At 29.4% G+C, this 21,927-nt stretch overlaps 5 protein-coding genes across 8 annotated transcripts; 3 read left to right on the plus strand and 2 right to left on the minus strand.

Annotated features, from left to right (window-relative positions):
• Positions 1 to 56: 56 nt before the first annotated feature.
• On the plus strand, positions 57 to 4,910 carry LOC107163482 (uncharacterized). Its single transcript, XM_015510936.2, has 10 exons — positions 57 to 449; positions 1,321 to 2,050; positions 2,164 to 2,316; positions 2,384 to 2,465; positions 2,568 to 2,740; positions 2,963 to 3,054; positions 3,948 to 4,038; positions 4,103 to 4,180; positions 4,250 to 4,309; positions 4,583 to 4,910. Exons 2-10 carry the CDS (start codon positions 1,325 to 1,327, stop codon positions 4,643 to 4,645), a joined length of 1,518 nt encoding a protein of 505 aa, XP_015366422.2. The 5' UTR covers positions 57 to 449; positions 1,321 to 1,324; the 3' UTR covers positions 4,646 to 4,910.
• A 1,447-nt stretch (positions 4,911 to 6,357) lies between these two features.
• MED18 (mediator complex subunit 18) lies at positions 6,358 to 7,576 on the minus strand. Its single transcript, XM_015510932.2, has 5 exons — positions 7,403 to 7,576; positions 7,131 to 7,326; positions 6,953 to 7,051; positions 6,667 to 6,836; positions 6,358 to 6,599 (listed from the first exon to the last, which is right to left on the minus strand). The coding sequence occupies exons 1-5, from the start codon at positions 7,415 to 7,417 to the stop codon at positions 6,405 to 6,407; spliced, it is 675 nt and encodes a 224-aa protein (XP_015366418.1). The 5' UTR covers positions 7,418 to 7,576; the 3' UTR covers positions 6,358 to 6,404.
• Positions 7,577 to 7,738: 162 nt separating this feature from the next.
• mRpS16 (mitochondrial ribosomal protein S16) lies at positions 7,739 to 11,336 on the plus strand. Its single transcript, XM_015510931.2, has 4 exons — positions 7,739 to 7,904; positions 8,420 to 8,566; positions 8,630 to 8,789; positions 11,001 to 11,336. The coding sequence occupies exons 2-4, from the start codon at positions 8,429 to 8,431 to the stop codon at positions 11,105 to 11,107; spliced, it is 405 nt and encodes a 134-aa protein (XP_015366417.1). The 5' UTR covers positions 7,739 to 7,904; positions 8,420 to 8,428; the 3' UTR covers positions 11,108 to 11,336.
• Positions 11,337 to 11,644: 308 nt separating this feature from the next.
• On the minus strand, positions 11,645 to 14,471 carry LOC107163477 (uncharacterized). The gene is made up of 3 exons (XM_015510930.2): positions 14,313 to 14,471; positions 13,670 to 13,874; positions 11,645 to 12,158 (listed from the first exon to the last, which is right to left on the minus strand). Exons 1-3 carry the CDS (start codon positions 14,349 to 14,351, stop codon positions 11,860 to 11,862), a joined length of 543 nt encoding a protein of 180 aa, XP_015366416.1. The 5' UTR covers positions 14,352 to 14,471; the 3' UTR covers positions 11,645 to 11,859.
• A 267-nt stretch (positions 14,472 to 14,738) lies between these two features.
• On the plus strand, positions 14,739 to 21,492 carry LOC107163486 (uncharacterized). 4 transcript variants are annotated; one of them, XM_089226506.1, is made up of 5 exons: positions 15,282 to 15,327; positions 15,464 to 15,581; positions 19,183 to 19,320; positions 19,470 to 19,542; positions 20,987 to 21,492. In XM_089226506.1, exons 2-5 carry the CDS (start codon positions 15,519 to 15,521, stop codon positions 21,367 to 21,369), a joined length of 657 nt encoding a protein of 218 aa, XP_089082632.1. In that variant the 5' UTR covers positions 15,282 to 15,327; positions 15,464 to 15,518; the 3' UTR covers positions 21,370 to 21,492. The 4 variants fall into 4 exon arrangements, with proteins under 4 accessions (XP_089082633.1, XP_089082634.1, XP_015366428.1 ...); XM_089226507.1 differs by lacking the exons at positions 15,282 to 15,327; positions 15,464 to 15,581 and adding an exon at positions 14,739 to 14,865; XM_089226508.1 differs by lacking the exons at positions 15,282 to 15,327; positions 15,464 to 15,581 and adding an exon at positions 14,916 to 15,123.
• Positions 21,493 to 21,927: the final 435 nt, after the last annotated feature.

Below are 21,927 nucleotides of genomic sequence, written 5' to 3' on the forward strand. Positions count from 1 at the left end.
CCATTTCAATTTGTATTTCCACACGTGCTTAATCAACGACGGCCAATGTGGCGATGTGAGCACTGAGCAGATTGAACAGAAGCCAGCAGCTGAACTGAGCAGTTAACCGTTATCATTTAACCGAACATCAGTTCTTTGGGAAAACGTTATTTATGTTAATTTTAAATACTGATCGCCGACTACTGCCGTACTGACAAAAACAAATAAATTATAAATACATCCTTTTAATTATCATAAATTCATAATTTCATTATAATATTATGCACGTCGTGATGGTCTCGTCTGTTTAGTGTTTGCACATTATTATATAATATTTGATATTCCATTACAATTGTCAAAATATAAACACCGCAGTGGCAATAGTGGTGCGAGTCGCGTAATTTAAACGGGTACGGGCAACCTACCTGTTTTTTCTTCGTTTCTGCCATATAGACGTTGCAACATTTCAAGTATGTATATATTTCTATAAATGTATTGTCCTTAACTCGTCGATTATTTACTTCTGATGGCGGTGTACGCTATCAAGCAGTTCATATGACTTGAGAATAATAAATAACTATATCTCTGAATATTGAACATAACATAGATACCTTATAATAAGACTTAATATCTATGGAACATATTTCATGTACTCTACACAAGTTGTGTCTATACTAAATAATACGTCTCTTGGATTAGTTAAAGTGTTTCAGTGTTAGCTGTGTTGAAAATAAAATCTATTTAATGATTTTAAATCTTTTTTGTGATGGTTTAGCATTGCATTTATATTTATTCTAGTATTCAACCAATTTTATTCATTGCAACATTATTTATTTTAATACAGTATTAGATAATACCATTGATTATAAATACTATGTAGTATTTATAATCAATGATAATACGTTATGTAAGTATTTATAGTAAGTGGGCAAGGAGGTAGGTAATTCATGAAATTAATATTATTAAATAATATAATTATTATTAAAAACCTAACTTTTAGATGTCAGTCATTCTTACATATTTTATTTTGCCAGTTTGAGGATCATTATATAAATAAACATACTAAAAAAACAGAAACTACATTTTTAAAAACATACAAAATAAATTTACCTAAAGATTTTTTCATAATTATTTGATTACAGTTTAAGATGTATATAAATTGTATTATTTAAAAAAATTATTACTATAATATACTATTATAGTATTATTGAGCTGTATTTGTAATTAATGCTATTAACTTATAAAATATGACATGATACAAAAATAATATATTTGGTTTTGATTATCAGTGATTATCATATAGAAATATATTTTTGTAACTAACTAGTATAACTTCTCTAGGATTATGGATGCTAATGAGTCAGTTAACTGTTCAATGGAAGCACTTATTGATTGGAGTACTCCTGAAATAGTGAAGAATAAAACTTACGATGGAAATTGTATTAACAACCCATTTGATATACTGGAATTGCAAGCAGCCAATATGGACCCTTTTGATATAGTCCCTAAACAAACTCCATTAAAGGAAGATCCACCGTGTGGTAATATATTGAGTCCCATGTGGGATTCTAATGTCAGCAGGCGAATTCAAAAAAGTGTATCATTAACCGATATTCATGGTGTTGCAAAGCTTTTGGAACAAAACTACATAGACCATGACAAAGATGATTGTGTGAAGAACCAATCAAAAGATGATTGTGTCACATCAAAATGTGTGAGCACAAATGTTATTGAACAGTCAAAAAAAAATGTCTTAGTTCATTTAGGTGAAAACAAAATAGAAAATCAAGAGTCACCAATCAAATTAGTACCCGGTCAGAATGAGGTGGATATAGAAAAAAATTCTTATTGTAATGAACAAGAAAAGAAACAAATTAGAGAGCAAACTCGGCAACGAATTGAAATTCTTATTGAAAAAGGGAAAAAAAATTATGAAGAATGTTATTCAAGAAAGTCATTATTTTGTACACCAAAGCGTAGTAACACAGAGTCAAATTTAAATTCAAGTGTGTTAAACAGAGGGTTCATAGGGAGTTTTAATATAAATTCCAACACTGCTAATAAAACACCTGTAAGTAATAAAAACTTAAAACCTACTATAAAAAAAAAATAGTATATAATATAGTCCCTTTATATGTATATCAATGTAACTAATTAATAAATAATTTGTATACTATATTTTAGGATAGTATTATTGATATAAATGAAAACATTACGCCAAATGATAGTTTGGCATTTCCATTCCATGAACTAAACTCGTTTGATTTAAATTCTTTGAAACCTGAATGGGTAGTGGATAACTTCAGTGATGGTGATGGATCTAGTGAGGTGTCATCGGTAAGTGAACACAAGTAATTTTTTATAATATATTTATATGTATTATCATGTATAATTTAATGTGTAGAAAGAAAATTCTGTGACAGAAATTAGACCGCCTGACAATATTCATCAAGTTGATGTCAAGTTAAAAACTCTTAATCGCTTAGGTATTGAATGGTTTTAAGTTAATTACGTGAATTAAGTTTTTATTTTTAAAAAATTGGTGTAGTCGTTTATTATTCTTTTTTATAACATTATTATTGTTGTAGGAATTGTTGAATCAAAACCAAATGGAAGTCAAACTGTTTTGAAGTCAATGCAAAATAAAAGAACCCACATCAAAGGTCCATTTATAGCCAATGTCCCGGTTAAACACATGGTGCAAAATTTTAAAGACGTAGAAATGAAAGATGTTAGTCATGGTTCTGTTAGTCCACGTAAAGTATGTCTATTATATGTGTATATGAAATTATGTTTCTTAAGATGTATGAATATTGTTTAACATTTTATACTTTCTTTTCTATATATTTACATGGTTGTTTTGCATCACTAACTTAATGATAATATAAAATGATATAATTTCTAATCATCATATATTAACTATTAAGTACTCTAAAAAAAATATATGTATTATGTTTGAATCAATTTTTGTTCTGTATTATAGATGAAGCCTATAGCCTCTTCTACACCAACAGCATCAGATATTGTTACTTTAACTAAAACTCCTTCAACTGCCGAGTCTTCTATTAAATCAAGGTATGTACAACGTAATGACTAAGTGTCATTAAAAATTTAGAATTTCTTACTTTTTAAATTTTATTTTAGTTGTTAACATATTATTAAATGTATAAATACAGGGTGTCCCATGAGGATTTACCCATTGCGATATCTCCCGAAATAATAGTGATATCAAAATCCTGGTTTTGTAATAAAACACAGGGATAAGAACTACAACTGTTTCATATTTTAATTTATTTCGATGTTTTGGTAAAAAAGTTTTAAAATATATTTTTATATTTAACTATTTCCAAAAAAATTAAAGATAGCCATTTTCTAGAGTTTATTTTTCTGAAAATATTGAAGTTTCAAAATTTTCATCAATTTCCTGAATTTAATATTTTTTTAGTTTTGAGAAAAATTGCGAACACCATAATGTTATCAAACATGTGTCACACACCGCGCCGCACGCATTCCTATACAGTCGGGTGAATATGTTCCGTGTTCCTAATAGTTATAAATTTATAATCATATTTTATTTCTTCAAAACTAGAAAAAATATAAAAAAATCAGGAAATTAATGGAAATAAAATTTTGAAACGTCATTATTTTCAAAAAAATAAACTCTATAAAATGGCTATCTTTAATTTTTTTGGTAGTAATTAAACAAAAAATATATTTTTTAAATTTTTTTCTACAAAAACATTAAAATAAATTTTAAAAATTAAATAATTGTAGTTCTTTACCCTGTGAATCTTATTATAAAACCAGAATTTTGATATCTCTATTATTACGTGAGATATCGCAATGGGTAAATCCTCGTGGGACACCCTGTATATTAAACTAGTGTTAGATGTTTTAATATTTCAATAACCAATAATTATTCTTATATCAATGCTGGTATTCAATTAAATTGTTTTTATTTTCTATAGGAGTAGCTTATCACGTCGATCAATACCCAATTCTGTAAGCCCAGGCACACCATTAAATGTTACAAAGTGTATTCAAAAAAATGCAACTAATGTAATTATGATTTGTTTATTGTTTTATTTAGATTACATTTTAACATAAATTATTTAAATTGTAGACTACAATTGTTTTGTTTGGAAAAACTAATGAAAGAAATACTGAAGTATTGCGATCGTTTAAATTAAACAAATCCAAAGTAAGAACTCATTTTTAACCATAATTTAATGTTCATAATTTATCTTAATATTATAATGATTGATTTTAGTCTGAAAGTAAACTTGGAATGATACCTAAACCTAATGTATTAAATACTACTAAAATCAGTGTAAGTATTAGTATCATTTATCAAGTATTTTTTATTTCATATCAATACTCTGTTCAAGTTAAGAAATTTAGTTGGCGGTGATCAGTTTTTGTTGGGCTGCTGTTATGCACACCCATTTTTCACCCCCACTCAGTCAATTATCTCTATATGTGCCTTGTATAATTATCACACTTTTGCAAATAAATTGGCCTATGTTTCTTAACTTAAACAGAGTATTTGTCAAATATTAACTTGTTTTATTTTCATTATGTATTACTTAACTATTACTTCTAGGGCTTGCCAGTTTCAAAGCGTTTTACTATGTCATTCAAAGGAAAAGAAAATGTAAAACCTTAGTAATTTAGTATGGTAGATGTATGATACATAATATTAATTTTTTTTTTTTAAAGTCATGATTAGTTTTATTTCATAAATAGATAATTGTACTAATGTTTATTATTATTATTTGATTTGTTAATAGTCATTGAAACAAACATTTCTTTTATAAATAAAACACTTAATTTTAAAAGTCTGATGTTTTATAAACATATTATACATTAATTTTTTATTATTATTATTTAGAAAAAATCAGAATAAAATACTTGTTTTGTAAACTATTAAATTATATTTTATTGAGCTAAGTTAATTCCCTATTTGTCATATACATGATTAACTTATCCATGAAAGTAATGAAGGTTGGGCCGTATCAAAGATACAATTGTATCTTATATCATGATCCATTTTACAATAATAGTGTATAGTATCTTGTATCTTTTTGCCAAAAAATACAATATACTATGAACTATTATTGTAAAAATGTGTACTGAATAGTACCAAGACATTTTGATTTTAAATATTAGATAATTTCGTCACGGATTGTTTTTTTACAAAAACTTGTCAAGGTGTGCTATCAAATTGAAATTAACAAAAAAATATATCACACAATTTTATGATTTGTAAAGTTGTATGATAATTCGAAATACATTAAATTAAATTAAGGTGTCTGTATGTCCGTAGCCCTTTTATGGTATACAGATAAACACTTAAGGAGATTGCAAGCGGTGATTTTCTGTTTTTGTCTAACACACATGGGACATACAATACGCATGACAATAATTAAGGTACTCCTAGTTGTTCGATTTAAAATTTGGTATACAAGTTTACTTAGCATCGGTCGAAGCACTTTTCGCTTGTAGCAATATTTTGATAAGAATAAATATTTTAAATTTTATAAATTTGTCAATTTTTTTTATTAAATATATTAAAAATATGCTTCAACCGATGCAAAGTAAACTTGTATACCAATTCAAAAATCTTTACATATTTTAAATCGAGCAACTAGAAGTACTTTATTTTTATCAGACGTATTGTATGTTCCATGTGTGTTACACAAAGACAGAAAATCACCGCTTCTAATCACCTTAACTGAAATGTTTGTTCTCATAAGAGGACGCTACGCAACCATCATTTGTTGTCTTCATCTTACAAGTGCAAATTTACGCTCAGCAGATCACGTTTAGCTCAGTTAGTTTAAAAATAAGAGTGAAACGACCTATTTTGAAACTTGATTTCAAAAATATTATCTGTTTGTATATTGTTTTTCTACGATAACTAAGTTTTTAAGTGAGTTATAAGCATTTTGAATTTACACTTTTTTGTATATGCATAACTTGTCACAACATTGAACTATCTTAAAAAAAAACCAACAGACAATGTTCTTAACATCAAGTTTCATAATAGGTCAATTTACTCTAATTTTTAAACTAACGAAGTAAAACGTGATTTGCTCAGTGTAAATTTGTAATGTTACGCACTTGTAAGATGGAGACAACAAATATGTCTATAGCGTCCTCATAAAATATGAAATACAGTAAACTCTTGTTATGTCAAAACTCCAGGAGAACATTAACAGTTTGAGACATCTAGTTTTATTGTAATAGTAATTATTTCAATGGAATTTTAATTGAGTTTGTGATTACTGATAAATTGAGAATCTACTGTATAATTTAGCCTAAACAAGTTTTAGTAAAAAAATTTATTTAAAAACTACAAAAATAGTAAATCATAGGTAGCTTTAAATATTTGTTTATTATTATATTATATTAAAGTTAGGATTTTATAAAGGCGGTTGTGTTAATCGTTTGTAATCTACTTTTTCTAAGTGCACCAGTGGCTTCAGTTGTTCAGCAAATACACGCATGTCTTCAGCAATAGCATCTTGATTACTGGGTGCTAATACACTCAACTCTACTAGGTATGATTGTGATATTGGATCAACACTCTCTGGAGCAGGTTTACCCACTACCATCATCTGTAAAAAAATATTAAATATTATGTAATACTTAATACAGTACAAAAATAAACTTAATATCGCTAACTTTAAATATTTTAGACACTGTAATCTTCATTCTGCCTTTACGAAACATATAGCCACGTAAAATGTATTCAAAATCCATGCGAAATCCCATTTCTGTGAGGAAGTCTACTATTGTTGGTGTAGTAGCTACGTCGATACTGTTTCGTAGAATTGTTGGTCTAGATTTATCTCCTGAAAACTGGCTAATATTAAATGTCTATAGGTAGAAAGTCTCAATATAAAAGACTTAAGCTGAAATTTTTAAATAAAGGCTCTATCTTTTAGTGTAAAATACACATGAATTTTACCTAATTCAGGCTGTCCTATGTAACGAAGCTGGTATGGCATGTCTAAATAGTCAATCGCCCTCCTTACTCTCAGTGTGAGCGGTTGTGGTGTTACACTCCCTTAAAGAAATATGATATAGAGAATAATTTGGGATAGCCATGAAGTATGTACTTGAAAAGACAGAAAACAATATATTACTTATGCTAAAACACATTTCATGGTCGTGGAATGTCTCCGGTCCAGAATCAACATTATCGCAAAGGCCTCGCAATCTATGCAACAGGACCTCAACAGCAGAGTCCAGAACACTTCCTTGTAACAGATATTCTTGGTTCGGGACAATGTTGTTTTTCATGGCTGCGGTCAAACTATCCATTGCCGGGATGGGCGCTTCCTGTAAAAGTATTTCATGTTCAAAAGTCAATTTGTAAAAAAGAGCTGACAAAAATGGGTATTATCATAACACTTACTTTAATGGCTTCCATGTCACTTGACAATGTAATTTTATTCGTTGGAGAGATGACCAGTATTAAATTCAAAATGACGACTTACTCGAATTCTGGTTAAATAATTAGTATTAACATACCGTTAAGAATTAATCTCAAACATTAATTATCGTTTTATGCTTACTCTGAATAATCGAAAATTCCTTATCACTGGGCCGAACTCTTATCACGGGCCGAACTGTACCCATCCCGCCCCGGAAAGCAACACTATTTAAGATAGTACTATCTTAAATCGTGGAAGGTACACTAGAAAATGAGATTTTTATCAATTTTTTCGACATTTTAGGTTATCGGTCGTATCTAAAATACATTCTAAATTGACTATTGAGTGAAAACACTGAAAACTTAAAAGAATTATTCTCATAGAATATTTAGAACCAACATCGGAATTACTGAATTCTGTGAACTATCCTCAGCTTTATCATTTATTTCTATTTTCTGAGTTTTCATAGAAATATATTTAAAAGTAAGTAAATTTACGGTATTCATTCAATAGTAATTGCATTTTTTAACTTTTGACAAAAAGTATTATTTGGAAAGAATGGAATAGTTGTTAGTCTTAAAATGTTCTATTGTTTACAAAATTTAAGTAGAACTAAAGAAACCCTTTAAGGTAGTCAAGTCTCCTTCAACACATATTATGCATCTATATAAATTAAAAATCTATCAAAGATTGAATCATTGAATCAATAAATCCCTATTTTATATTTATCTAATTAATTTAATGTTTTAATGTACTTATTATTATGATTTGTTGATTCAGAGCAAATTATGTATTTATTTGTTATAAGGCTAAACTATAAACTATTAGAATGAAAATAAACTAAGTGATTGTTGTAATCAACCATCATAAATTATATTTCTAGTTATGCTTGTTCGTATTATTTTCAAACCTTCACTAAACAAATACATTAAGACATTAAGTATCATATTATATATTTAATCAACAATCTAAAATTATTTCATATTTTTTTTTTAAAGTTAAAAACGATGAGAGCGTATCGATTGTTGAAAAAACTGATGCCGTCCAGTGGTGGTGGCGACGATTTTGAAAAGGCCAAAAAATCTATACGTTTGGCTAGATATGGCTGTGCAAACAGGCCTTTTTACCACATTGTAGTTGTACTTGTAAGTATAACAATTTTGTACTTTAAATACTTTACTTACAATTTTAAAATATTTTTGTTGTAGCAACGACGCGATTGTAAAGCCCATCCAATTGAACAGCTTGGTACGTATGATCCTATGGAAAATCATAATGGAGAAAAACTAGTCAGCTTCAACTTAGAAAGGATCAAATACTGGATGGCCAAAAAAGCACGTTTGACAAATCCAGTTGCCGAATTATTAGGTATGAGTATAGATTTAATTGCTAAGAATGTAATTATAAAATGTTTAAGCAATGTTTGAGATCGATATGTATCAAATATTGAAGTACAGTTGACTCTCAATAATTCGAAGTTGACGAGATTATTGATAAACTTTGAATTGCCAAGAGTTTAAATTGTTGAGTAGTTCAAAGTAATGAGGGAGCAAAAAAAAATTCTAATTGAGAGTTGAGAACATTTTGTTTTTTTTAATTTTTTGCATAATTATTAATTATTTCAGCAAATCGGGTGGTACATATTAGATTTATTTATTGTTTTTAAATTTTAAATTAAATTATATACCTATTAATTATACTATGTAAATTCAATTATTACAATAAAAGATTATTAGGTATTTTTTAAGAAATCTGTAATGGTTTTCTGCTTCATTGGATTAAGTTTCATTTTTCATAATTTTTTATTTGGTGAATATATTTTGAATTACCGAGCGTTGAACAGATGATACCTACTTCGATTGTCACATGTCAGTTTTCCCAAAATTTAATTTTTAACACGTGGGCTACCAGACTTGATTTTAAAAATATTTTTTTATTTACGATGAGTATCACCCGTGACTCTCAAAAAATATAAGTTTTCTTGGTTATTGAATTCTACATAACTTTAAGAAAACGAAATACCTGAGAGTTACCAGCAACTCACACGATACACACATAATGACGATTTGTGAGTCCCCTGTGACTCTCATGGTACATAACCAGAGATCGTCAAAATTATATCTATTGCATCATGGTGTGAGACACCCGTGATACTCATGGTAGCCAACGTGTTAATTACCAAATGGATTTAAATGTATCCTTTTATTTGTATTACCGTATGATTTTCAAGGGACCGAGCATTTACTTCGAATTATTGATGGTTTGAATTATCCAGAGTCAACTGTATATTTAAATGAAATGTGATAAAATGTTTGTGTGTATGTTATATATGTAGAAATAAATCAATTGTTTTTATTTTATTTTTAATGAAAAAGAAATTTGTTGAATGTAAGATGTTTGTTTTCAATGTCTTTTCATTTAACCATAGTCTATAGATTATTAGGTCCATAAAAAAATTAGAGATGTTACGAACTATTTGATTTTCGAACTGAACCAAACCGTACTCTGGGTGTTTGGTTCGATTAGAAAACCGAACTGGAAATTCCAAATAATCGAACCGAACCAAATATCTAATAGTTCCGTTCGATAATCAAACCAGAGAAATAAAAATAAAAGTCGACAGAGTAACGACTAAAATTATAAATAATTAATAATTAATAGATTAATATTAGTTGTTTAATGTTTGCTTGTTTTAAATATTGATGTTTTTCGCTTTTTCTTATCAGTTATCATCATATTAATAATTAAAAATTAAAAATCTCATGCCTAATAATTATTATCTATTAAAGTATTTAAAGTATTTAAGTAAATAGTAGTAAAATCTTTATTCAATAATTCTGAGGTATGGAGGCTAAATGATAAATAAATAAATATTAAATAAAATAATATCCAATTATCACTCTACAAGGTGATTCTTTTAAGTGGGTACACTAATTATCTCGAAAAGTATTTATTTTTTTCAAAATATTTTTTTACATGGTTTCAAGTTGTTAAAAAACCAACGTTTTAATTAAAAAATTATGTTTTTAAATATTTTTTATGCTTATCATTTTTTAAGTTTTTTACTTTTTTGAATGACAACATAGAGTTTTAAATTCATATTCCAAAGCAGAATATTTTTCTAAGTATTTTGATTCATAAAAATCGAATTTAGGGCTAGTAGTTTTTGAGTTATAAGTATTTAAAGTTTAGATTGGCAGAGTGGAGTGGTACGGATTACCCCGCAAAGTGTTTGTCCACTACTCCGCTTGTCTAAACTTTAAATACATATAACTCATAAACTAATCGTCCTAAATTCGATTTTTAAGAATCAAAATACTTAGAAAAATATTTTGCTTTGGAATATGAAATTAAAACTCTATGTTGTCATTCAACAAAGTGAAAAACTTAAAAAATATTAAAAAATATAATTTTTTAATAAAAACATTGGTTTTTTAACAACTTGAAACCATATAAAAAAATATTTTGAAAAAGTCAATACTTTTTGAGATAATTAGTGTACCCACTTAAAAGAATCACCCTGTATACACTATAATTTAGACTAAATTTATGGATTAAATATACTTTATTTGTTTTTAGGACTATCTGGATTCTTGCCCATACATCCTCATACCTATATGACAGCTTGGAGGAATAGGCAAAAAAGTAAGACGGAGAGTGAACAGAGCGAGACTGTCACCAATTAATAAATATTTAATGTTATATAATATTTATTTTCTGGTTATTTTGAATAGTTGAACTGCTATAATACTACAGTATTATGGCAAGTAAGTACATTTGTGCAAAAAAAATATTTATAACAAATTGTGTACATATATTCTGTTGTTGATGTGTAATAAATTTCATTAAATGTAAACAAAATACAATTTCAAAACAAATAAATAATAATAATTGTATTAGTTTAAATTTAAATAATGAATGGTTTTTTTTTTAACATTTAGGTGTATGTTAATCGTTAATAGTTACTTTAAATTATTATTTTGAACACCAGTACCAACTGGTCATCTTGTGTGGTTCAGTGGTTTGCTGTAGTAACTAATGTATACAGCAGGAAACTATTGTATGACGTCGCTAACTCCTGGATGGGTAACCACCTGGGTTTTAGTGACAAATCCTTACCTCACATACACACATGTTTCTCAACCAACCTTAACCCCCTTATAAAATACTAATGTCCATACTTGTTGATGCTTCAGATGAATACAAAATAAGATAAATAAATATAATAACTAACTTAATATAATAGTAGTATGATATTTTAAGACTTCTATCCTGATTTTAATACAAAAGTAGCATATACTTAACACAATTTACCATGAACAAATTTTTCGGTTTTTATAGAAATAAATATTAATAAATATGAACAAGTTAATGGATAAAATAAATAATATTTTAAAAACGTAGGTATAACATTTATTTTATTAATACCGAGTGCAGCTCAGTAATCTAAAGACATATCTTTGTCGTTGTAAAGGTGATGGTCGTCGGGATTGTTTTCCATTGCTCGGCCCAGTGTGCTGACGAAGGACTTGGCTCTCGATGACAGATACCTATCAACTTGGCCTAGAATTGTCATAAACTGTATCATCTTCTCCAGGTCAGAGTTGATCTTTTCCGCCCTTTCCTCCTCCGACCTATGTGATTCCTCCAAGCGCATGTGGTTAGATCGCGTCCTGGGTGGTTGATATGTATCCATCAAAGTGGGAAGACGTCCGTTGCGTGACAAATGGTTGTTACCTGAAAAGCATACCATCATGTTTACTGTTTAGGGAGTTGAACTGATTAAACGTCAAGCATTTTAAGCAAAACGAAATGTATCTAAAAATCGATATCGTTATTATACAATTGCTACAACAACACGCAATCTATAAACAGTCGATTCCATTGACACAACCAGGGGAGGGGTTTGTAACACTCCCCCCCCCCCGGAAATGTTTTTAAAAGTCAAATATTTCAAAGTGAATACAATTCGTGATAAATATTAGGTTCGATCACGAATTCATAAATCCGCTTGCTGTCTGTTGCAGTGTACCTACCTAACTCCAGTGGTTTTATTTTCGGATTTTTGCTTGTATTATACTTGTTTTTACAAAAAATATCGAAAATACAATGGCACATTGGTACTACTGGTGTTTTTGTTTAAATTGAAATTGGCTACAAATCACGTAGGTACCTCTTATTGTTTAAACTATTAATTATGTTGTGTGGTCAGCAAGCGCACAAACAATACTTAGGTATGTCTTATTAAACAAAAAAACGGCATTGTACCTACGTCGTAAATGTGCCGGATCGTCGGAAATTTACGTTCGGTGTCCGATTTAAATTTTCCATAAACAAGACGAGTAGTTACAATAATTATTTGAGTTAAACAAATAATTATATTATTTGCCATTTGGTATATACCTACTATAGGTAGGTACCACAATAAATTATATTGGACCTCATGTTTAGTGTCGATGTTAATGTGGTGGGAAAGCCTACACACATCATCAAGATCTTATTATTATTATTAAATATTGGGTGCTTAACACAACAAAACCCTTTATGGCACATCAAAGCACCGAAGAATAAAAATTATTTTAACGACTAATATTAATAGTAGTATAGTAATGTAAAATTATTATTACTAGACTTATAAGTTATAAGGGTTTCTATAGAAATTGTAATTTTTTCAATGGTTCAATTTCAACGGTGTTTTCTAATTACGAACAATGTAATAAAAACCACGCGAGTTTCGGACGAAACCTAAAAAGGTGGCTGATTATTTTTAATTTAACAATTGTGAACATTAGGCAATTTATCATTTGTGTGCGATATTGACGAGATGACAGTAGGTATTAAAAGTTAATAACTTAATAGAAATTAACATTCATAGGTAACTTTTGTAACCAAATGGAATCACCTAAATACTTAAATAGTTTTTAAGTTATTTACAAAAATAATTTGAACGTAGATACCTACCCAAGGTAACACCATAATAATGTGGTATGTAGGTGCTATATAATTATATGAATAATGATGTTCTATACCTATAATATAACTTTATTTAGTACATCAACTATATGTATAATATAGGTATACATATACCATATATGATGACTTACAGACTTATATGATATAAATATATAAGTAATTGCAGAGCTACATGCCACATATTTCATTTTATTTTTCGAACTTTCGCGTAATACCGCTTTATATGAATAATATAAAACGATTATGAAGTAGGTGCAGCACACGCCAGCACATACCTGCATTTGTTAGTTTGAGCCACGATTTGCTGTCGGGTCCGCTTGCTGGAAGTTTTTTGGAGATAGCTGACGTCCTGGGCAGCTTGCCCACTTCCGGTAAGCCCCTGGCCCTGGAAGACGGTGTCGGGTGGTAAAAAGTTCCCATCGGGGAGACAATGTTCTCACCGTGCGACATGGTTGCGGTTGGCGAAGCGACGACGACCGACTGCGACACGGCCGAACCGAAAACAAATAAAATCGGGGTAACAGTTAAAACATTAAGAAACATTATCACAATATATTAAACGTATTTTCCTGGTCATATTTAAAAAAAAAAACCCCAAATTCGCGTGACCACCAACGAATTGAAATTTAGAAATATTATAATATACGTATAGACTACTAGATGCACGTCTAAACCCACAGATATAATACTTTACGAGGCGTTCCGGACTTTGGGTCGCAGCTCTACAATATGATATTACGAGTTTATAAACTGTCGTGGACGACGAGTATTAAACGTGACCCTCCAAGTCCGACTTGACCCCGGATAAGACTGCAAAAACAATGGTAGGTAGGTACCTATAAGAAGTCATCTGCGCGCGAAGTTCAATGGTGTATTTTAATAGTTAAAGTAAAAGCTAATATTATGACGAACGTGTACCTGAACGGCGACGTAAAGCGCGATCGCTCTGTATACCATCGTGGAGAGTGCAACAATTTACTGTGCCCTGTCCGTCGGAAGGCGCCCGCTTTTTAAACGTTTCCGCGACGCGTGGTTTCAAATTTTTTTCTTCCGCACCGGGTTCTTCTAAACAAATTTAGGTAGGCCAACGCGGTTTACTCGCCTTACCCGCACCGCTGTCGCTATTTTTCTTATGCAAATATCCGCAGGTATATGTGTTGTAGTATATAATATGATATCATATTTTATAATATTATACCCACACTGACGTGACTATATAGATACTACGTGTGATATTAATAATAATATAATATAATATGTTGGTAGGTATATTATTTTTTTAAGTATTATGTTTTTAAAATGTTTAGCGTCGGCTACACATGACCACTCCACAGTGACAACACCGAAAACAAAAATAATAATAATAACAATAATCATATAATACGCAGTAATAACAATAACAACTCTGCGAACTGCAGTGAGCGATGTTATTAATTATTATTATTACAGCGATAGCAATTCAACACAGCAGGTGAGATAATTTAAGTAATAGTGGAATGTGTCAAGTTCTAAAATTAAAACTCTTTGAGTATTATTATTATAATTATAGTAAAGCATACTTTAAAAAAACTTAAATCGTTATCGCTTAATGTTAATACTCTAGTTTTTCAAAATTTAAACTTCAGTTGCTCATACAAACGTACTTTGTGCAATATTGTATTCAAATTTTGTTTTTAATTCTAAAAAAAATTAACGTGGAACCTTAATTTTGGGATTTTTCAAATCTTAGGTATGAATAATAGAGAATTTAACGACAAAATAATTTGCAAATTGTTGTAATTTAAAAAATTTGTATATACATACCTAAGACCTAACCTATACTGTGGAAAAAAAGTTCAAGACTTTTTAAAACCTAGTTAAAAAATTATGTTGTAGGTATTGATGTCACTGTTATTGAAATAATTTTAAAATAGAAGAACCGTACCTACAAATTGTAAGTCTTAATTATTTTAGCAGGCATAAGTACAACTTACTATGGTGGGCTGGGGAGGTTAGCCGCTTTTAGCCCCCAAATTACTTATTCAATTGCTTCCTAAACTTTTGGTATACCTTTTAAAATTAAATTGTAGATAATTCTTGATTTTATTTTGGAAAAAAGTGCGCGATAGCGTGTAAGTCGGATTCATGGGCTGTTTGTTGTGCCGTTGTGACCAAAAAGCGTTCAGGTGTGGCTTACTCGACACCGAGGTTTGTATGTTAATAAATAATAAAAAAATTCCATTTGTCTTAACTTTGTACAATATAATAATAAACTAATAAATTTCAATTGAATGCCTATTCTTATGTTTTTATTTTGCCCACATAGATTTAATATTTTACCGTGATGAGTGATAACCTTTATTTTTCATACCTTCTGTTATGAAGTTTTGCTTCACCAACTCGTAATATTGCTGACGTTGTTTTTAAAATTTTTTTTGAAAGTTTATTATAACTTTGTATTTCTTATGATATTATGGTATTATGGTAAATATCATTAGCTGTATGTCTGTATTTTTACTTGTATTTGTATATCTGTATTTTTTTTTAATAAATAATTATTTGTATAGATACATTGGTACCTACACAATTTTACAGTTTATGCACTGAACTCTAAATAGTACACCGATAATACCTATATTAAAATATTATTATTGTGAAAAAAAAACTCGCAGGATAAATAAATAAATTTATTTCCTAAAATTTTTAATATTTTTAAGTGAATATATATATATATGGGTGATGTGGAGGCGACCTCAAGAGTTACTTTTTACAAGTAATATCATATGAAAGCTACAGCCCTCCCCCAACATTTTAGCCCTATAGTGACGTCATTGTTGATAAGTAATAAATATTAATAAATGCTTTATTATACAACAATCTTATATAATTATAAATGTGAATTACCTATATGTATACTATAAATAAATAAATAAATATTATATCGGGGACGACCCATCAGGGGAGCTAAGATGATTTGAAACTTATATACTTATATATTAGTATTTTATATTTTTAATATTGTCTAAGTAAAATAAGGCTCTAATTTAGGCTGAATATTAATTATCTATGTATTATAATATACTCTATCCAGCGAAAAAAAATGCCATGGCCAACAAAATTCGGTTTTTCTGCACATTCCCTTGCGGCCACGTAACATCATCCAGTAATGAAAATATGGAATTGATCTTGATGGAAGGCTGTCGAATGTGAATGTGAAAAATTGCTGTGTTCTCTTACTGCCGTCACTAGATAGAGCATATTTTACGTTTTAAGCTAAAGCTTTCTCGCCTGGAGCCTGGCCACTCGCCTCCCGCGCGTGCTGAAGATTTGTTTTTTTTTATAAAAATATCTGTAAAAAATATATATGCCTAATTATAATAATATAATAGTAATATTTAATCAATGGTGACTCTATAAATAAACATTCAAAACTCACACAGAAAAAGCACTCAGTTTTTCTCGAATTTTCGAATTTTCACGAAAACTTTATTCCGACTTATTTTACAAGCATTTAGTTATAGAAATAAAAATGAGTCAAATCGGTCAGGCATTCTCAAGTTTGATTAATTGGTATTGTGATTACTGATTATCAACCAATTTATATTTTATAAGATTTAACCAATACTCAATTACAAAATAAACACTAACTTACACAAATTCATGATATGGCCAGACATAACGAGTGGTCTTATCTCCTTTCTCAAAGAAATTTAATTTAACAACCAAATTTATAAATTATATTTTATAATTTACATTTATATATAAAACCATGTAATCTATATAATGTTAAATATTAAAATTCTGTATACAAATTTGGAAAAACTAATGGCCTTAAGTTTTAGATCAATAATATAAAAATATAATAGTGCATGTTGAAAAGGTTTATAGGATGTCTAATAGGGTAAATTAGTTGGTTAACTAGGGTATAACACGATTGCGAACAATGCGAACGAATGCCGATGAATTTGTTTTTTTAGCCGAAAACCGAACGATTGCGAACGTTTTTTTATACTATACGTTGACAAATTTATATTTCAAAGTATGTATTATATTATACAAATAATTTAATGTGGCATTATAACTACGTTATAAACTAAAATAAATTTATACAAAATAATAGGTAATATTTAAAATGTTGATTGATTAAAAAAAATTCTATATGAATACTAATAATACTGTTCAATAACGTTTAATAAGTTAAAAGCAAATAAATTAAAAAAATTTAAATGGTTTTAAAATGTTTTTTCTGTATTTTTATTTTTTATTTCAATGTTTCCCTTGGTAGGGATTTTCAGTTTTTTATAAATATAAAATTAGATTCTTATTGATTTTATAATCATTTAAACTTTTTAATGTTGATTCAATTCCACATTTATCTTTTTTGGCCATAGGATTATGTACTTTGTTTTTAATAGAATTTATTATTGTCAAAGTTTGTGCCTGTGATTGTTTTAAAACTGAAAACATTGCGTGTGTTGGAGGGTGTAAGTTATAAAACTGACTAAAAATAATATATAATATATAATCTTTTTTGTAATATAAATATAATTTACTAACAACGAATCAGGCAACGGTGTACGGAAAAATGCAGGTAAAAACGTTCGCAATCGTGATACGGGAAAAGGTCCGTCCACAATCGTTCCATTCTCAATCGTATATCACCCGGTTAACTTATGGTAAAAAATAATGCAATTAGTAATATTACTGCAGTAATAGTACTGCATAGTTTAACTTAATTTTAAATAATTAGTCTATACTACTCTGGGCGAAACGGCAATCGTATAAAAACAAAATTTGGGCAAAACGGGTACCCGGGCCAAACGGGGACGGTCGTTTTTGGACGAAACGGGCTACGCCAATATTACTAATTATACGTCATTTTATAAGTTTTAGATTAAATTTGTGTGCTTGGATATAATACTAGGTAGGTACATGGTTGGTGTCTTTGAGAAAGAGGTGGTGTGAATAGGTACTAAAAACGTGTTGCAGACTGCAGTGCGTCATATGATTTATAAATATTATCACGCTACTGCTGATTATTATTGCTACAATAAAAAAGATAAATTTGATTTAAATTAATTTAAAAACCAAAGGATAAAAAGGGGTTACCAGAGATAATTCTTGGTAGAATACACTGCAATATGTATAATACGAAAAAATTAAATGATTGAATATGTTATTATGTATCGGCGTATGGCGCTATAGACATATCGCCTCAAAAAATTAATAAAGATAAATACCTAGATAATATAGGTAGGTATATAGTCTTTTCGGTACCTATCTATTGCTTTTGAGCTAGTCTAAAACATGTCTCTCATCATAGCTACGGATCCACGAAGTTCACAACATAATTTATTACATATTATAACATTTATAACACAACGTATATAGTTGTGCGTTCGAAAATATCTGCTCCAAATTGTTGAGCTCTCTTCACACTGACCTTCTAATTCACGCATATTGTGCCACATGTCTATATTGTTGTTGTAGCTATTTTGATAATATTATTATACATATATGTACGCATAAAAAAAAACGTCAAATGGTAGTGTGCATATTATTTATCATTGCGTGTTGTGATAATTGGGCGCGAATCTGATCCGATCAATAATAATAATACATAGTAATATGTCACGTGGTGTACCCAGGATATATACAAGATATTTTATAAATACGGTCGTTGGACAAAGTTATAAGCTCGCACAGTACCACGCATGTCACAGCAAATAATTTGGTATCAATACACAATTGAAAAGTGTTTGGAATTATAATGATCTGATTTTAATATATTTATATAATACATTGTTAGGTACATATAGTTTTCGACGGGTTCTTATCGCCTGCATTGTTGAGAACGTTTTTTAAATATCAGAAGATGAATTTGCATCAAGCGACAGCGATCTTCGTATTGGTTTGCTGGTGTGGCGGAGACAGTCGCACTATTTGGGTAAGTGTCTATAAAATTGTTTATTATTTTTGTGTTACATCAATATTAATTCTCACGACTCAGGTCGTTTTAAATCCCGTAGTATATATAATATTATATTAGATGTGTATTATGATAAGTTTTAATTTCGTTGTGTATACCTACATCAGGCAAACATCGCCAACGGACGCTACTGTGGTACTCATCATCATCGAATCGGCGGAAGTTACTTATACGGCACCGGTGAGTTCAATCGTATTTTCGAGATCTTATTAGATGATTCTTTTTGGTGAACTTCTTCTGTTTAACATACCTACCTACGTAATATAATATGTTTTATGGTCGGGTTATACTAATAGTAATTTGAATTTGGTAAACTATAGGGGTCCGTCGAGTTTCGAATTTTTATATTTTTGTATAAACGTTTTTATTGTTCTTCGTCCGAAGATTCACCTGAGAGAGCAATAATTATTTTAATTTTGAAGTCAAAAGTGATATACATCTGAAATCCTCTTGTCATTTACTTCATTCTTTATATTAAATACTTTAATTATTTACCCTGTACCTAAAAAAAGAAAAAAAACGTAATAATGCATAGACGGGGTCGGCCGTAGGTTTTTTGCCGCCCTAGGAAAATCTAATTTACGCTGCCCTATGCAATAGTTAATTTTTTGTACAGCAGGGGGTTGAATAAAATAAGGACGTCATTTTTATCTATGAACCATTGTTTGGTATATTTTGAACAATGAACATACAATTCAGCATACTATATTATATTATATATATTATAATAATCAAATCACTTTGGTTCATTTGAAATTTGCCGCCCCCACACTAGTGCCGTCCTAGGCAGCTGCCTAATTTGCTACCATTGCTACCACATTGAGCCGGCGGCCATGTGCATAGGTACCATTCATATGTTTTGTGACAGTTCGTGGTTGTTTAATTCTAATTAAAACATAATATATAAATACCAAATGTATTGAGCATATAATAACCATGGTATATTGTGTATGTATAATTGACTGACTGAATAGTGATCAATAAAGAGCTTAACTATATGATAGCGTGTTTATGTGTGATAGTGGCACAATTGGGGATTGCAAATGTATAGCAAAAATGTAAAACATTTTACTATTCAAGTTGAAGGTTCAACGTTGACACATTTTATTTGTACTGAAAAAATAAATTATTAAACAATAAATCGACCTTACAAATCTAATTATAAATATGATGATAAAATAGTTATCATCACTACCGATTATTTATTTATAAATTATCATTTATTAACGTATGTCGGTTAAAACCATATAGTTAGATTGAAATTTCCGACAGCGTCGTCGACGCCACATAAACAAGTTAAATTATTGGGTTTAATATTTTTTTTTTTAAACATTTTTTAAAACAATTTGACCCCCTTACAGCTTACACAAATTTCTTTTTTTCCTTCCAGCCGGCTATTATTATTGAGAACAATGCGTAAACAATTATATCATATACATATAGTAATGTACCATAATATATTATAATATATCACTTATGATGAATACGCGTGACTAAACGAAATAAAAAATAAAAATAACAATAACTATAAGTAACTAATATATATGTATTTTTAAAAACGTGTAAATACCAACAAAGAGTTTACAAATATTTTGATTTGATTATTATGTTTTTCGAACCATAGGCGCGTACCACCGAGGACCTCAAAAGTATCGAAATATCGGCTTCTCTCATCGTCCGTCGCAAATGCCCGCTTTGGCTTCAATTCCAACGTCTTCTGGCTTGGCGATGCCCCGACACAATTATTATTATAACCGTCAACGTCCGTACCAAAATGTAATAATCCCGATGTCTCCGTATTTCTGGTCGGCACCAAGATCCGGTCTGCATCGTGGTAACGAATATTACCGTGGTCTTGGTAGTGTCGTTGCCATCGGGAGGAACCAACAGCAGCTGTTCTGCGGATCGATCCCGAAGAAAACGAGAAAGACCTTCATCGACGGCTCTGGCGGACACGTTTACCGGTCATTTATTGAACCTAACACTCAATATGGTGGCGTTTACTGATGAGCGTTGAGAAGCCACTGCTTTTTGTATCAGAATTCCACACATATTTCTGAATTAACTTGCGACTTGCTTCCTACACCAGTATGATTTGAGATGGTTTTTTAATAAATAATATACAAAATAGTTTGATTAGTAATTTTATTTGAAATCAATTTTATTTAAATATATTTTTAAATATTGTTAACTATGTACCTGCATATATACATAATATTATATATGAATAACATATGGTAGCAAAATCGCATAAATAAAAATATCATATATATGTTTTATCCAGAATCGGGATAGGTTAGATACACTATATAATTTTAGAATAATATTGTCATAAATCTAATTAATAATTTTTTATTAAATATGTATGTTTGTATGTAACATTTACAAATCACAATAATATTATAATCTCGTCTTTCATCCCATAGGGATCCGAAAACGTCTATCAAAGTGCACTATATTATTCATTCTTATTATCTTACGCGTTAAGTCTTATCATACCACGAGATATACCATATACGATATATAATTATGAGTTATTTTTACTATTTATTATTATACTGTATC

This window comes from Diuraphis noxia, unplaced genomic scaffold (genome assembly GCF_037042655.1).
Source record: "Diuraphis noxia isolate RWA-SAM2 unplaced genomic scaffold, SU_Dnox_SAM2 contig0004, whole genome shotgun sequence".
Classification (NCBI taxonomy): Eukaryota; Metazoa; Arthropoda; class Insecta; order Hemiptera; family Aphididae; genus Diuraphis; species Diuraphis noxia.